The sequence below is a fragment of the Ciconia boyciana genome, chromosome 2 (assembly GCF_034638445.1).
Source record: "Ciconia boyciana chromosome 2, ASM3463844v1, whole genome shotgun sequence".
In the NCBI taxonomy this organism is placed as follows: domain Eukaryota; kingdom Metazoa; phylum Chordata; class Aves; order Ciconiiformes; family Ciconiidae; genus Ciconia; species Ciconia boyciana.
In genome coordinates, this window is record NC_132935.1 from 48,189,272 (window position 1) to 48,204,550 (window position 15,279).

At 41.2% G+C, this 15,279-nt stretch overlaps 1 protein-coding gene across 1 annotated transcript in view; it reads left to right on the forward strand.

Annotated features, from left to right (window-relative positions):
- Positions 1–15,279, forward strand: part of KLHL14 (kelch like family member 14) — a 60,439-nt gene that overhangs the window by 15,602 nt on the left and 29,558 nt on the right. The window contains exon 2 of the mRNA XM_072851285.1: positions 863–984. Within this exon, the coding sequence (XP_072707386.1) occupies positions 863–984 (122 nt within the window). The remainder of the gene's footprint in view (positions 1–862; positions 985–15,279) is intronic.

The following is a 15,279-nucleotide window of genomic DNA, read 5'->3' on the forward strand; positions in this document are numbered from 1 at the left end:
TCACGGTCACGGTTAATAGCAGCGAATTGCCAGCTCTTGATGGGTGGGTAGTCACTCCTTTCAGTGGTTGCCCCCTGGGGGAGAAGGTAGAAAAACAGAGGGAGGGAATTAGAGTGACTTTGCACAGTTGAGCAGGTTCATGCCGCTGGATCAGTGGCAAGCATTGGCAGGGCTCCACTCTGGGGAGGCTCACAACAACATCACAGTCTCATTTTTACCAATTGGTGTTGCTATAGCCAGTGGTGCACAGGGGGAGAGCAAAGAGAAGGGGGGGAGCCGGGGGGGAGAGTGAATGCAAGAGTCTGGATTAAACAAACAAAAGTGCTTGTAAGCAGCATTTAACCCACAACCATTAGCCCAGTGCTGCTAATTGTACTAAACTATATATCTGAAGTTCAGTGTGTGATTAAAGAGTTGGCTCACAAACTCTCTGCATAACCTTAATTTTTTCAAGGTTCTTTGAGTGTAGAATGGCTTATAATAATGATTTTGACTAATACGATTTTTGACATGCAACTTTAATGCTTAACCTTAGTACAACTCCAGAGCATTTCATGTGTATTCAGCTGTAAAGAGTGATGATTTAAAGGGATAATATAAGAAAAAGGTCGTTCTAGAATGAACCTCTAACAAATTGCATAAAGGAAGCTTATTATTCCATGAGTAGAGAGATATGCAGCTTTTCTGATCATTTTTCTGCTTGGTTCAAAAAATTGTTGAGACATGATTGGGGAAAGAAACACAAAAAATGAAATAGAAAACTGCAAGCAGTGAACATTCTTGTGATGGTTATGATTTTGTTGCCACTAAAAATACTCCTCAGTAATGTGGTTGTTCATCTTTCCTCTTGTTTTGGGTGAAGAATTCGTTCCAATAAGAAAATGCTGTTATTGGTTGGAGGATTGCCTCCCGGACCTGACCGGCTACCCAGCAATTTGGTTCAGTATTATGATGATGAAAAGAAGACGTGGAAAATACTGACAAGTAAGTGGTTTATTTTTGTACAGTTGTCTTGATGAATTTAAAAACATGGTTAATCAAATTAGACACTTTATTGATTTGTTTCTCTTCAGAGATTTGTTTATGTATCACAGGGGGCTTCACAATGGAGCAATAAATTGAGATTGCAGAAGATGCTGATTTTATAATAGGATAGGCCTAAATTAACATTGGCTTAAAATCATTCCAGTAAGTTTTTTAAGTAAACTTGTAAGTCTTTCATACTGCAACATGAATACATGCATATTTATGTACATATGAATAAAATCTGGTTTAGGGGAAAAAAAAGGCAATGTTCGAGACAGTTTTCTCAGAGTCAGATCCCTGGTAAGCCATAGTACTAGAGCACACCTTTGATTCTCTTTTGCATTTTCATTTCCTTCTTCCAGCTTTATCTGTTGTCCACAATCATTAAAGAAAGGTTTCCTCTGTACTGCTATGCGTCCATTGCTGACAGAACCATTGGTGGAATATATCAGCTACAATAAACAGTGCACGGAGGCTCCTATCACAAAATTCTTTCCCACCTTCTTTTAAAGGTTGATTGTGTTTTAGAGTAAGTATTTTGCCTCAAGCATCGAGATTTGGAACTTATTGTTATGTTGGTTGCGATTCCCAGTCTGACTTGGTCATGGAATCAAATCATAGCTTCTTGAGTGCAGCAGGCTGTGTGTGCATTAGTCCCCTTGTGGCTAAACTGGCTGCATTGGTCAATAAAACTAAATTTTAACTGTCAAAATTGCCCAAAGCAGTATAGATAAAATAATAAATGAGCAATTTTGATCCATAAATCAAAGCCATACTTCTAAAACTGGACAACTGGTAAAACCTGGATTTCCTAATAGACCTGCTTTTTTTTCCCCAGGAAAATACATTTTACAGAATTCTGTTCTTCATCCCTTATCCAAAGCCCTTTAATGGGATGCATCCACGTTAATATTATATGCACAGGTTAGGATGAAAAAGAATTAAAAAGACTGCTATGGTGCAGGACTTGAAATAGTGCCTTTGCAAACTGCTTTCTCCCATGGAAAATTTAGGAGCTTTTCTCAAAGTGCTGCAGTATAAAGACTGCTTAGATATAGATGCCCTGGACTAATAGCTGAGGGTATTCTGTAAGAATGGCAATTACAAAAGGTTGTATGAACTGTTCATTAGAAAAGTCTACAGCATCTGTTTTAGGGAACATACTGCGCTTCACATTTCTCAGAATAATGAGATATGATACTCACCTCTGTACGCTACTTCTAGGAAAATTCTGAAGATGGTAAGTCAGTGAAAAATCAATGATATTACGTCAGGCGGAAGTGTTCAGGTTTTTTGAATTTGTTGTGTCTAATCCAGTGGCTCACCAGGATAGGCAGGAGAAGTGGATCTCTTGCTTCAGGATGTGAACTCTCCACTTAATTAAAGTGAAAAACTTTATTCCAAGTCTTACCTATCTGTAGATGTGTCAGATTTTGTAAGAATGAAATTTATTTCGTTCTTGGTTACTTACATTGTGATGCTGTCTCCAAGACTGGGGGAAACTGGACCCAGAGGCATGATACCTGGTACCATGATACCATGACACCTAAATGCTCTGGTTAAAAATCTATCTCTAGTATTTGAATAACACCAGCATCTATGGTGGTGTTGAGAGGTGTTTCTGAATAATTTTATGTAATTTTATCAAAAGAATGTAGTCTTTTCTGTGTTACCTCTAACAAACAGTAACAAATAGTAAACAAAAATTCTCTTTCCATTCTGGTTAATGCACGTAACCTTCTGTGCTGTGATTAAAAGATAATGCATCTGTTTTACACTCCTAGCTAGCTCATGTTCAAGCACTTGGTGCTCAGCACAGGAAGTCCTGAAGGTCCCAGGATCTGTCTCAGTGTCGGCTGTCAAATACACAGCCCTCTCGTGACATGAGTAATCGTGTTCTTACAAGACCTGCTAGAAAGTATACCTTCTTGGCCTGGACTGCTGTTCAAGGATGTCTTTTCACACTGAAAAAGACTAAATGTTAACAAGCATGATTTCTTAGAAAATATTATTACTACTCACCAAATGGTAGCAATAATTATTTTATTTTTAAAGTTGAAATAAGAGTTTCAAGTATCCCCTGCTTTATTTTCTAACTTAATATGAGAGGATGGGAAGTGGAGGCAAGTTAGAGTAGAACTTCTGTCCTGTCCTTTCCGTAAAACATTGAAGGACTATACAGCATGGGAGTGCAGGGACTTGAACTGTGACTGAGCAGTTTTAGGGAAGACCACAAGCTCATCACATTATAACATGGTGATAGTTCAGTGCAGTCATGGTGTTGTACCAACATACTGTGACATTTACGGTGTGTGGGAATTTAAGGACATTGTTCTATCTTTATTTTTCATGTACTTTTTGCAATTTAGGAAGAAGTACATTTGTTTCCTTCCTTTACCCTTTTACCTCTCTCCCAGTCTGCAGTTTTGGAAAATAATTGGTCTGTTTATTCTTATCAGAGATGTACAATCAGCAGTGAAGGAGGAAGATTTTTTTTTCTCTTTTTTTTTTCACTTGTAGACAGTGCTGTCAGTCCTGAGGTTGCAGTTCACCCCTAAGTCATCAGTGCAAATGAGGAGTTTGCTCCCTAGTGAACAGAGACAGAGCAAAAGCCATGTCCTGCTCATAAGGTTCTGTGATGGGAAAAACTACCTTGTAGTCTGGTATTTTAGTGTTCTATCTTACTATCGCCTTAGGTGTATTTGATTTCTTCCTGTACTAGTGAATGTTTACAAAGTCTTTTCTTTAACCTTCTGCCCTCCAGTAGCCTCCTCCGCACAGCAAGAAAAAGCAAGGCTTTGCACTTAGAGGCTTACTGATCCAATGTAAATGCGCACAGAAATTCCCCTTTCCCTCCTCCAAAGCCATCTACGTTACTAATTTTCTGCGTTCTGTGGCAGTGGCATTTGGGGGGCGGGAAGGTGGGAAAGAAGCTTGCAAACACTTAGTCCTGGGTGCAGTGGCAGGACAATTGAGGAGGAGATGGATGAGAGGAGACCGAATCTCCTCGTGTCACCCTCCACTGAGAGGAGCCCCAAAAGTTACTCAGCACGGCCTGCAAACCCATTTGAGAGGGAGCTGCTTGCCTGGTGCCTTTTTCCTTCTCAGCATGGAGGGTGGCTGTTGCAGCCACTCAGTTGCGTAGGGCTCTGTGTCCTGCCTTGTGTGATGCGTAAGGAACAGGAGAAGATCAGCCATCAGAAACCACTGACTCCATGTAAGCCCTGGCGCCGCAGTTGGAGCTATGAAGACAGTTGCAGGTGGAACAGCGCAAGCTATCGAGTATGACAGCTCAGCAGAGTAGCAATCTCATTTTGTTCCCATGACAAGACTAGATCTATTGGCAGGGGATACTGCCCACCTCTCTCTGCCTGGCTAGCCAAAGCACCAAATGCATCAGTACTAATGGGAGTAATTCTAAAGGTATCAGGAAAACAACTTGCCTTGTTCATAGATCCAGAAGAGGAGGGGAAGCATGCACCCATTTCCAATTTTTTAATGTCATCATCTATAGGCAAGAATGCTATGGCTCAAGGGATCAGTAGATTTTTCACAGTCTAGTATTACTGTGTATTTTTCCTGTCTGGTATTTCTCAGAGAATTATTTTTTTCTATATTGGCAACAAAGAATAGAGACAGAATAAAGAAAAAAAGGAAAAAGAAAGTGGCATTTTACAGACATTTTCTGCCACCTAATTTTACTTGGTGTGGGCACAGTCCTAATCTAAGATTCATAATGTGCGCGTTCCTGTTTAATTTGAAACAATACTTACTGCACACTTGTGCCTGAGCAAAGTAGAGGCTTTTATAGACTGTATGGCAAAGTACAGTGAACAGATCTTCACTGTGTGGTTTCTTTTCAGGCTTGCCTAGACGTGCACAAACACCAGTTCATTTTTTAACTGGGTGCTTCCTTATGTCACATGGCAGCAACAGGCTACCACTGCCAGAACAGCTGATGGGTGTTTGACAGTCCTTAGTAACAGCAAAAGTTCTGCTCTGTTAATGGGGTTTCATTGTGCCATGATATTTCGCCATCCTCATAACTACTTACTGGATGTGGGGCAGAGGGGGGGGGTCTCTGTGTCACCCCCTCATGCCTCACTGCTCAGAACCAGCCACTGCTGCTTCGGTTTTAATTACCAGCTATAGTCCTGCCAGTCCTTGTTTAATCCTAGAACTCCTTTGGTTGTTTGTTTAAACTGCAACGTTTAAGATTAATTAAACTTTAAGGAACTGAAACAATGTTTTGCTTGTTAGAATTATTCTATAATAATTGCAAGTTGCAAAATCCGAGCCTATAAAGATTTTTTGCGTTCGGAATTGCATAGCTCTCCCAAAAACCCTACTACTAAGGCAATGATGTATTACTTTCACTTTCATTATATGTTTTTAATCAGAGCGTGACTTCACACTAGACAAAGCGATGCTTTATGCATGGTCTCCCTTGTTTTTTGCTAAAATCTTTTGACATGATTAATTTTACTTTAATGCTTTTGTCTTGTTGTAATGGTAAGGATGATGGGTATAAACCAGGGCAAAAAATACATGCTTTTCTGTCATAATGCCTCTAAGCATTTAAAAAATATATTAAATGAAAGAAAAAAATATCACAAGAGACTGATCCAACTGGAATTAAATTTCCTGCTACGTGAACAGAGAATGCAAGAAATAAATAAAAATGATGCAGTCATTGTTTTAGAGTGGGGTTTTTTTGTATTTTTTCCTTAGCAATGTATCCATCTGTCTGATTAGAAGCAATGAGTAGGAGAGAAATTGTGTCTTACAGATTTCTAGGTATACAGTGAATCCTCCTTTCAATGCAAAATTCCTTTTTCTTTACAGCACAAAAGGGTAAAATACTGGAAACGTTACTGAACTCTTACATGGCACGTTCCATCCATGTGAAGCTGCAGCTGCAGCAGATCTTTCTTTCATATCGGTACTTTGTTTTTCAGTAAGATGCTAATTGTAACTAATTCCTTAACCTCCCTAGCTAACCACATAATCTGTGAAAACCACGGAGAGGATTCAATGAGCATCAAAATAGTGGCAAATACATGTATGGGCAAGAATGCATTTATGCTTAGGCATTGCACTAGGTTTGGATTTTAATCCAATGTAAAAGCCAATGTCATTGTCCAATGAAAAGTATAATATGGGCGATATATTTGGATAGGAAAAACAGGGAAATGTCCAGGTCACCAGAATGGGGAGTTTAGTCAGGATGACCAGCACCCCATTTCTGGTTACTTCTTTTCCTAGTTATCCCTTAGTCTTATTCTAGTTATCTTGACCTTCCTGCCCTTTGCTAGGTATATTTACGTCTGCTGTGTTTGGCCCCTGTGTAAAGACAAACAGTGAACCAGGCACTTTGATTTCCTTCTCCATCTCTCTCCTTCATGCCAGCAGCAATCACGCAATATCAAGGAGTTGTCATTTATTTGTCTTCCTCTGTCTCGCTGATCATAACAAGCAGCCAGTAACCTTTTCATCCTCGATGCTCTGATAAAGGCGGTCTGCCTTCTCCTCCCTTCCCCAGGTTGGCTGTGCTTTCATTTTCACAGGAGGCAATCTCCACTGCAGGTAGCCTGGTCTGAATACAGCATCTTTTCATTTCTGTCATTCTGACTTTTTAAATTGCCCTTGAGTATGTTCTGTGACAGTATGGCCTCCTGTACAGCAGTCTTCCATCTTCAGTAACAACACTTTGAGTGTCAGCCAGCACTTAGGCATACTGGTGGTTCTAGAAACCCTTTCAGCATCGTTATTTACCCTCAGGGGAGTCAAGTAAAAGGAAGGTAGAATGGTTTGCTTCGTATCATAGTCAGCATCAGAGAACCTGGGTCACTCCACTCCCCAGCCTACATCGTTTCTGGTGGAATAGGTTGCATTTCTTTCTCTTCTGTTTTCTTTGGCAATTCTGTGACGCTCAGTTGTGTCAACCTTTCCTATACAGAATGATACTTTGTCCTTCCTGGGCAAATTCATAACAAAAGTCCTGTTCCTCTGTTTTTCTGAAATGGCTTTGGAGTCACTAAGAGTTTCTCGGTCCTTCATGTGTTGGAGTGCTTTATCCAGTTTTCTCTTTTCCAAGTTGGTTACTTACAAGACAGACAGTATGATTTATGTGCTCACATCAGAGGTTCTTGGGAGAAATTTTCAAAGGCATAAATGTCAGCTTAAGTACCACTAGATGTCTAGCACATATTATGCCTTTGGAAATGTTACATCTTTTAAGTAAATAAGTCCATCCACTGTAGAGCTTTTACTTTTTAGAAGAATGGTAGTGTCTTAGAAGCAAAGGTTTCCTCCTTCAATTTACCCCCAGTCAATTGGTAACTGAATGAAAGAAGCGGTGTTTGCAAAAAGTGAGTAGAGTCAGATGGACAGGTTAAATCTCTTGACATAGGCCAGTTATAATTTCTTCCCCCTTTTTTGTCACTTCTGAGAATAGTGCACACTTATGTTAATCAAAAATGTGTCTTGATGAACACTTCTTAGCAGCCCTGATAAATTTCATCTCTCTTACTCCGTTTATCCAGCAGTCAGGGATGCTGCAGCTACTGCTTCAGTGCTGTGTCAAGGATGGTTTCAGCACTGCATTGAAAAGCTTGAGCAAGCATTAGCATATTGCTAAGGCAGAAGTCTTGGTATTATCCACTAGACAGATTTAATAAATGTGGTAGATGTATGTAGACGTTGTACATGTACACGTATGCACATGCTCATATGTATCCTCCTTCTTAAATAAACACACTGATTGCATTAAAAGCTAATTTTAAACATAAATTCCATCTATATTTTCCATTCTGATATTTAGCCCCTTTTAAAAGGTTCAAACCCAGGAAAATACAGTCACAAAAGAAGAGAGATTCGTACACAGAAAAGTTGACTGATCAGTACGACTATCCAACTTTAAGCCTGGATTTAGGAGATTTATTCAATGTGGTCAGACACATTGCCAATAAGCCACATGCTTTACACATACAGAGAAGTGAGAATATAGAAGTGAGAAACAGAAATATAGTGAAGAGTATTTTTTTTACATGCGACATACTAGAGGTTAGCCACAACTCCCATTCTGAGGATGATGCATGGGAATTGAACCGTGCAAGTGCCGTTAATGGTGCACGCCTGCGTATCTAAGAGCAAGACAGAGCTCTAAAAATGAATGAAAATGTAGCATGTTCTCACAATGAATGCTATATTTGTGCCTTAAATATTGTTTTCTTCTGCACTACCATTTCAGATAACTTTCAAGAAATGTCAGCTCTCTTTCTGTGCATTTTTCTTTTTGGTTACAATGTTGTCAGCTTCTGCTTTTACACAAGTGTTAACTTGAGTGTGTGTATCTTTTGTGATAACCTCTGTACTCTGTTCCTGGCTTGACCAAGCAACCTGTTCACTTCACCTTAGAGAATGAAGGGCTAGTGTAAGTAAATTATTGACTTTTTTTTTTTATCATTTCAGTTGAGACTTTCTGCTTATTTATAAAGCAGATTGTTCTGCATAGTCCACTCTTATTTGTAAGTGTGATGTATTGTAGATTCTGGGTAGCTTGTATTCCTAGTCCCTTTATATCTTGCTATGCTGTGTCTTTGAAACGGCCAGTCTTATCACTGCATTCAGTCTGTTTGTGCCCTCAGTAGTCTTTCAGCTTCTCTGGGCTACTTTCTGCCCTTTGTTATGGACTTGTGAACACCCACCTCTCTGGAAACCAGGCTGTTCGTTTTCTTCTGCATATACAAAGATGCCTGAATCTACTCACCTTCATCCTCAGAAACTCCAATGGCAAACAGTTACTTTCAGGTAGAGTCCAGAAGTGTTACCCAAATGTCTTGTTCCCTGCCTTTGCTCAGCCAGGACCGTTTGTGGTTGAAAACCTGAGTGGAACAAGAGAACAAGGCACAGCCCTGTTCCAAGACATCCTTAGGCAGGGGACCGAGACAGTGCAGAGCTGAGCTGTGGGTGGCCCCAAGTAAGAAAGCAGCAGGTGTAAGACAGGTGAGTTATAGGATGATCTGTGCCATTTCCACAGCAGATGCTGATGTCAGGCTTCTGTGGAGACGTCTTACAAAGAAAGCTGCTGGTTCCTGGAGATGTCGCTCTCTGCTATATCCTTGCAAGTACATCAAAACCTTTGACTCAAAACCTTCCTCCTGGATCACAGAACTTGCCTTTTTCTACCTCATCTTTCAACTTGAGTTGTGCATCTTTACAGATGGCTTGAGGATGACATTTTGCAGCAACTTCTACAGCTTTGTTCCAAGGCAAAATGAAAACAAATTCCTTCAAATGTTTTTGCAAAACCAGTGTTGTATCAGAACGTCCCTTCTCATCTCAACAGCTTTTGTGAGGTGGCGAAGAAGCAGGCAGTTGACATTCGAGTCCCTGCTTTGCTCAAGTCAAAGTACAGTTTTTTAACTTATGAATCCCTCATGTATGTCCCAATGGGTATTTCACAGCCCCACCAAAGGAAGTTTTGTCCAGCTTTGCAAGGCTAACTGCAAACCAGAAACTGCATAGCTACAAATAACAAGTTGCTATGACTTCACTGGTAAACCCAGGTGAGTAACAGAGCATAGATACTTGGGCTCAGTGCAGCCCTAGAGGATCTGCACATTTTGAGTCATCTCAGCCTACGGGCATCGTGAGTCTGCTATGAACACACATATCCTGGTGCAGTAGGAACTGGGAGTTGTGTTGTCCTGTCTTCTGTCCAAAGCAGGTGTCTCACCTGGCTAGATATAGATTTCAGTAAAGTCACATAATTTCTAGTGAAAGGAAATATTGTCAAAAATGTTCTCACCAGATCTGTTTGTGTAGGTCCCTTAATACTATTTGGCCACTGTCCCTAAAAAAGGGGCCACTGTCCCCTTGCAGCCATCTGGAATGACTTCCACACAAAATTGTGTGGCAGTGTGTGAATTTAGTGCTCGCTGCAAACATGGCTTTCTGTTTCTTAGATGGTTTCAGGTAAAATTTATGTGTTTATTCTTATCTAGTTTCTCTGGGATTTATGTAGCATTAATGGGAGCTAGGCATGTATGGAGATGAAAATGAGCTCTGGTGTGTTTCTAGTTGCGTACTTCAGAAAGCATTCCCTTTTTTCAGTATCTAATGTGACATTTTATTTATGTACAAATGGTTTGCAAACAGGATGGCAAAGCATCGCTAGCTGGGCAAAATGTAATCATAAAAAATTCTTACAGAAATCCTCAGACTTTTTTGAGAAATTGATACATGGTTTATAAATTTTCTCCTCTCAAACGTTCCTAAAACAAAAGGCAGTTTCCTTCCAAGAAGTGTTTCGTACACAATTATTTGCTATACAGATTTCAGAAGCCTGCCTTGGCTTTCTCAGTTTTGTAAGTGCTATTAATGGCAAGAGGTGCACATTTTGCATCCTCAACTTTATTTGCTATTGTATGTCCTTTCTGCATTGTGGTGGCTCATTGTTTGTAGGGAGTCATTCTCTTTTCAATTTTCCTCTATTTTCTCACAGCTTGATTAAGTTCCTTTCTCCCTTTCCTTCCCCATCCCTTCCCCCTTCCCTACCCACCCCCCTACTCCTGTACCTTCCCTCTGTTTAAGACAGAAATAAAATTTATTATGGACTTCAGAGGGGTTTTTTCCTAAGCTTTCTGTCTCATACCAGGTGTTGTATGAGCTACTGCTTTCATTTAACTGAATGCTGGAGTATCTGCAGGAACAGACTAATATGTCTTTACGGGGATGGTTTTGGGTATGTTGTTTTGTCGTATTTATATATTGTGATTCTACTCTCAAATGGGGATTGTGCTACTATAGGGTATGCAACTGCAGAATGACTGTTCACACCGAGAAAAAAAAGTGTTAACAAATTGAATAGTAATGAATTAACCTGCAGAAAAAGCATTTTGCCCTAGTACACAGAAACCCTGCATAACTAGAGCATATAATTTTAAATGAAGCAGGCTCTAGGAATGCCTCAATGGGTGTGATGTCGACAGTAGCTCATAATTCATGGATATGAATTATGGCTGAATATCAGGAAAAAACTTCCTGACATTGAGATCTATTAGGTTGTGGAACAATCTCCCATGGGAAATGGTGGAAATCCCATTGCTTAAAATCAGATTGAGCACTAGGAAAGGTACAAATCCTGGCCTGGCCTCAATCTTTTAGGGCAAATGAATTAATTGCTTTGACATATGCCTTCCCATCAATCTAGACAAGTGATGTCCTCTAGTATTTGCTGGGCAGGAGCAACAAAGGCGGTTGTAGTACGAGCTACCCTACCTTGCCCCATGACTGTGCTTGTGAATAGATCACCCCCAGGGGTAAAAATAATGGGTGACTTTGAGCCCCCTGAGAGCTGTGCTGGCTTCATGGGGGCCTTGGCTTGGGACCTGGGGCTCCCTGCTCAGCGTTCAGCTCTGCTGCCAGGGGGCTCATGCCCACCCTCTGCGCATGGTGCAGGATGCCTCCGGTCCTCCACCTGGGTCTCCTCCAGTGCTCCCCTAAGACTCCTACTGCTCTTGTGAGTCACCTGAAGTTAATGTGCATGAAGGGGTGGGAGGTGCTGTCACAGTCTCCCAGAGCAGCCTCTTTATAACAGGACACCAAGGCAGGGTGTCGAATGCAAGACGTCTTGCCACAAGAGTGTCTAAGGGTGCAAGACCTAAGCAGGTGGTGTTGGTGGACTGGGGCAAGTGGCAAAAGCCCGACGTGGGCTGGTCTTGTCCGTAGTGCCTGCGGGGAGCAGTGTGTGAAATAAGCCGGGCTGTATTTTTGGCATGGAGGGGGCAGCTGGTTTCCAGCTGAGGTGCCCGAGCTAACCTGCATCTGTGTGAACTGTGCGTGAGGGCTGAGGCGTGGGAGCGAGCCCGGCACCCCGGCTGTTTGGCACGAGAAACCCCCACTCAGGCTTTTTGGGCGCTGGTGAGAGGGACGGTGAAAGGGAATTGGGATCTTTTCCACCATGTGAACATCTGCTATCTGTGAACTCGGGTAAGCCTACCCAGATGCTCACCAAGCTCAGCAAACACCCAGAGCTTCCAGTGGCTGATATGAGCCTGTCGTTTTCAGTAACAAATTATCTGTGACTGAATCATTTTAAAATTCCCCATTTTGTTACAAGTAGATAATGTATTTAATCCACACGATTTAGCTTTAATTTAGGGGGGAAAAAGTTTTCAACTTTGAGATGGCTACAGCTACAACTGTTAAATCATGTTTCCTTGTGAGTAAAAACTAAATAGATGTGAGTGGAGTGACTGTTTTGCACTGATGACAATAACCAGCACCTTAATGTATACGGGTAGGCCAATGCTTTGAGTTCTGATTATTTAAAAAACAGGAAAAAAAAAAGAGAAAAAAAAAGGTTTGACTCCAAAACTTGAAACTAGGAGATGATAAACGCTTCTCCCTGGGTTGAACAGGAAAGGAAAAAGTGAGAGAGGGATGCGTTTGCATCACTTTCAGGTGGGGAGGCTTGGCAAATTATGTTATTAGAAATCATTAAAATAGATTTAAATAAAATTACCATGATAAGTGATGTAAGAGCCACGTTTCTTCTCTTCCCGTCCCTCCCCCCCAGTTTTACACGCAGAAGAACAGAGTGTATGGCTCCAATCTGTACTCACCAGCAGCTGCTTGCTTTCTGGTCAAGAACTACAGCTGCTATATGTGCACAGCCTTAACAAACATATATACCATATGTAAAGATACTTTTCTGATTGAAATGACATGAAAGGAATGTCAAAGAGCTGCCAGATCAGAAAGAATGAACCAGATTTTTTTTTCCTAGATGAATCATTAAAGACTGACAAAAAAGAAGTCCAATTAAAGGTCATGGAGCAGTCTTCTGCCCTCATGCATGTGAAAGGCATTGTGCAGGCATAACTAAGGCAGAATTTGACTCCCAAATTAACTCATTTGCTGGATGCAAAACCGAAAGAAAATCCTTATGACCAGCTTATAAGTGTATATAATGAAAAATTACAACAGCAGAAAAATGTATTCGTATCATATCTCTAATTCAGCAAAGTATTAATCACACTGATGTTCAGCAGTGTGTTTAAATACATGCTTAAGTACTTTACTAAGTACTGCCTGGAAACAACTCTATATGACGGTGCATTAACATATGACAGAGTTTATCTATATACTCTCTCCAGAGAACTACAATTATTTTAAGCACTGTGGCAGCCAGTAGCACAGAGCTGGATGATCTGTGGTGTCCAAATACCAGCCTTCTGGTTAGTCCCCGTGCAGTCCTTGTCTCCCAGCTGCATTACTACTAATGTCTGCACAAGCTCATTTAAACTTTGTTTTATTCAGCAGAATCACAACTGCTGGCATCAGCTGGGCATTTACTGGCTCCCGTTAACTTCAGCTCCAGGAAAGAAAGATATGTCCAGGGCAGAGGTGCCCCATGTAAGGGTTTGTACAGCTCTCAAGCCTCCAACTTAAGTCTTGTTAACATGCGGGGTGTTTCAGGGGCTTTCTGCACCAGGGCACATTTCACCTGGCAAGGTTGGAGCCACTGTCCTGTCAACTCCCGGGCTGCCTCCAGCGCAGCTCCAAGAAATTATCATTTCAGCACTCAGAAGTTTGATTTTTCTTAACTGCAAAGATTTACAACAGCAATAAAGCCCTGACATAGCATCACTTTTCCTGAAGCCATGATTTGGCTTCACCCCAGCTGCTTGATTTTAACAGCCTAGCCTCCTCTCAGAGGCAGGGCTGCTGTGGGAAGGGGTTTCCCCCCAGGTAAAACAGTGCTGGCGCTTGCCTGAAGCAGTTGCTGCTACTTGAGGGCTTTTGTTTGAAACTTTCAATATTGGAAAATAATTCATTGTCCTCAGAGAAAATAACTGATTCCTTGGAGAAAAGTCCTGGCTTTGCATGGCACAAAACATGGTTCAACAGGAATGAAGATACATCTTTAAATAATAGAAGAATTTGTTTGAATAATGCTAAACTCGCTGTTTCAGGAGAAATGTTTTTGTACAGAAAACTTCTATTGATCTATCACCTTCTATTGAGTTTCACAAAAAAATACTTCCAGGGCTGACCATTTAACCGTACGATACTACGGTTATTTGCCTCTGCATCTGAAGACACTAATTACCTTTCTGCGGTATGCAAAAAGTGTTCTTGAGAGCTCTGCATTTCCCCTGATGCTCAGAGGCTTTGCGGGGTGCTGCAGGAGTTACGTAGCAGCGGGGTGCTGGAGCTGCCTGTGGATGCACAGCCAGGGATGGAAAGTCTCCTCCTCTTTGCAGAAGCAAGGCTGTAGAGATAGCGCCAAAAGACTGGAAGACTAACGATTGTGCACCAATTCTGGGTGTAAGGAACTCCATGGAGGGTGCAGGCAGGGTGAAGGAGTGGCTGGTTTGGGTTGGTTCGGTTTGTTGGGGTTGCGGAGTTGGACAAGGAGGGCAGATGCCAGAGCTGCCTGCTGGGTCTGCAACTGGAATTTGTCCTGGGTGGGCTCCAGAGGCCGGTGCAAAAATGTCATGCAAGTGTCACAGGAAAAAAACACAAGCAAAGGAGGGTCTGGGCTATTAGAGGTAAGAAAAGTGAAGTGTGTGGACCAAATTCATACCACTCCATGACATCTATGGATGAAATCTATTACGAATTTAATGTCTGTTCTACTTAAAAATGGTTTGTGGTTGTCCACTGGAGCAACTAAAAATTTTAGTAGTATTTTAGTAGCAACTAAAAATTTTTAGTATCCCCTGGATACTAAAAATCTGGAAAGAAGTATTTGATTTACCCATTTGTTCATCATTTCTATATGCCTTTGTAACGTGTTGTTTCCTGCCACCAGTGGATACAGCACCTGCTGAACTTGGGCCCTGGACCGACTGGGACCTTTAAAACAAAAGAACCTGAGAGTACACCAGTTGGGACTAAGTCAGTAGCATGAAGTTAGTTCAGGTATCAGTATACCATCCTGTAACAATTTCGGTACTCACAGTTCTACCCTGGGACTGTCCTCTCAGAGCGCAACAATAATACTGCCCTTTGTTATGTGTCTAAATAAAGCCTAACTGAGTACCTAATTCTGATTATTTCAGGGAAGTTGCTGCAGAGTTGCATTAGCAGCATTGCCAACAATTTTATCTCTGATCTTGCACATTTAGTATATTAAGACAAAGCTTTGTGATTTAACTGATTATTTTTTAAATGGGAGGTTTTGATCTTACAATTGAAAATTAAAAGTAAATTGAAAGTAAATTGAAGAAAGTAAATTGA